Source organism: Coregonus lavaretus (assembly GCF_964263955.1).
Source record: "Coregonus lavaretus genome assembly, contig: HAP1_SCAFFOLD_10755, whole genome shotgun sequence".
NCBI classification, from domain to species: Eukaryota; Metazoa; Chordata; class Actinopteri; order Salmoniformes; family Salmonidae; genus Coregonus; species Coregonus lavaretus.
Window position 1 is genome coordinate 1 of NW_028166470.1, and position 2,000 is coordinate 2,000.

Here is a 2,000-nt window from a genome sequence, read left to right on the forward strand (position 1 = left end):
CGCCCGAGGAAACCATGAATAACGTCTAACAAACCTACCGGTTTCAAGTGGAAAAAGCATTTATTTTTTCAGATAACACCATTCTTCTTACAACTTGATAAGAGCTATTGATAAGAGCTAGGAAAATGAGTAATCCGTTTGGACAAGAGAATTGTAAATATAAATTACACTTCTGTTAGATATACTGTACTTTCCTAACCCTAAATAATCTACAAGATCAGAGTATTTTTTTAATCTACCAATTGGTGCTGACACAGAGATGAATTAGCATATATTTAGATGGCTTTCATTCATTCATCCCTAATATTATGAACCCATTCTCTCCATATATTCTGGTGAGTCTGTCGACTAAATTCTAACTAAAAGGTACACCGTATTTAAAGGGATGGCTGAAGGTAAATGTACTGAAAACCCTATTGAATGAAAACTCCACAAGAAAATCTGTTGGCCAGCAAGTGGGAGGGTTTTCAGCAGTTGAATTACATTTATTAAGCGCGTGCAAGGGAACAATGCCTGCAAAGCCTGTTATGCACCTTTGTAAGGTAAGTCTGAATACCAATGTTGTGGAAATTCTTACACAGGGACACTCAAAGTAAATCTTAAATGAATCATTGTTTATTGTCAGCGCACTGGAGACATTCCAACAAACTTGATGCACCATAGTGAACGTCTGTCAGGAGCTCTAATGGGGAAGTCCCGTTTAGTTCCCTTATATACTGGTTACAGACACGTTACATAGGCATGGTTCATAGGGTTGGTTCCGGCATGTGTCTGGCACCATCTCCTATCTTAACTTAAAGAACATATTCTGGGCGTTCTGGCAGATGTTCCTTCGGAGGGGTCATGACAGCCCCCCCTCATATCTTGACCAGACACAGGCAGGAACCAAGGATTGTTTATGACACCAAAGATAATATGTACAAAGTAAAAATGTCCTTTACACCAACTACTGAGAAGTGCATAGGAAAGGCGTAATTTCCTAAATTGGAATCAGGCCCATACTACATGAACTATTCCTGCTCTGTCTCTCATTCACTCTCATTCTCTCTCTGTCTCTCATTCACTCTCATTCTCTCTCTGTTCCTCCAACTCCAGCACGGGACTCGTTCCATGTCTTAGTGAAATACATAGGACAGGAGGTGCTTAAACGTGAGGTCATAGGCAGCGATGTCCGAATCGCCTACCTGCCCTCATCGCCCATCCCCCCCACCCTGATGATGGGTGGCTTCCCCCGCATCCCCCTCCCAGACTCCCCCTCCACCCTGACCTCCAGCCCTGGCATCGGGCCCCGGCTCCAGGCCCTCTCCACCCTGCTGCCCTTCATGGAGAAAGGGGTGATCCTGACTTCAACGGGGGCAGGGGTCTATGCTAAGCGCTACTGCCAGGGCCGGGTGTTCTGGACAGGGCCACATTCAACCACGACGGGACCCCACAAGATGAACCGTGCTGTGGAGCCCGTGCTGCTCTTTGACAGAGAGGCTTTCAGAACGGGTGAGTGACATGGGGCTGTTCACTCTCTCTTGGTTTGTTGGTGAGGATCACCCACTTCTTTCTTGTCCCCTTATTGGATATTTCAGCAGTCAGTGTGTATTTGCTGACTGCGTGTTTCCTTAGAGCTGGACCACTTCCGCAGTTACGGGGGAGACCCTCCTCAGTGTGGCATCACCTTGTGTTTCGGAGAGGAGTTCAGTGCCACAGAGGACCCGTCCAGCAAACTCATCATCACACAGGTACAGTTGAGCAAGCTTTTCCCCACCTACTCATAAAGAACTGTAACGCCTGTTCAAATGTAAAAAGGTGCAACAATTGCATACCTTAAAACGGGGTTCCCCAACTGGCAGCGCCCCAAATTCTCTGTTGGACATAAGACTGTAAAAACACCAGCAAATCAGCACCAAGTGATTTTAATTTTGGAAATCTGTTCCCAAAGTATTCCCATACATAATAAAGAGATATGAGTTTTTGATACAAATGTAAGCAAGGTTTGAAATTATTATGTT

General features: G+C 45.1%; 1 protein-coding gene across 1 annotated transcript; it reads left to right on the plus strand.

Moving 5' to 3' along the window:
- Nucleotides 1-1,095: 1,095 nt before the first annotated feature.
- Nucleotides 1,096-1,804, plus strand: LOC311114670 (interferon regulatory factor 8-like; the record flags this gene model as incomplete). The annotated part of the gene is made up of 2 exons (XM_084189909.1): nt 1,096-1,491; nt 1,615-1,804. Coding segments are annotated over 2 exons (548 nt in total), but the record flags the coding sequence as incomplete, so codon positions are not given.
- Nucleotides 1,805-2,000: the final 196 nt, after the last annotated feature.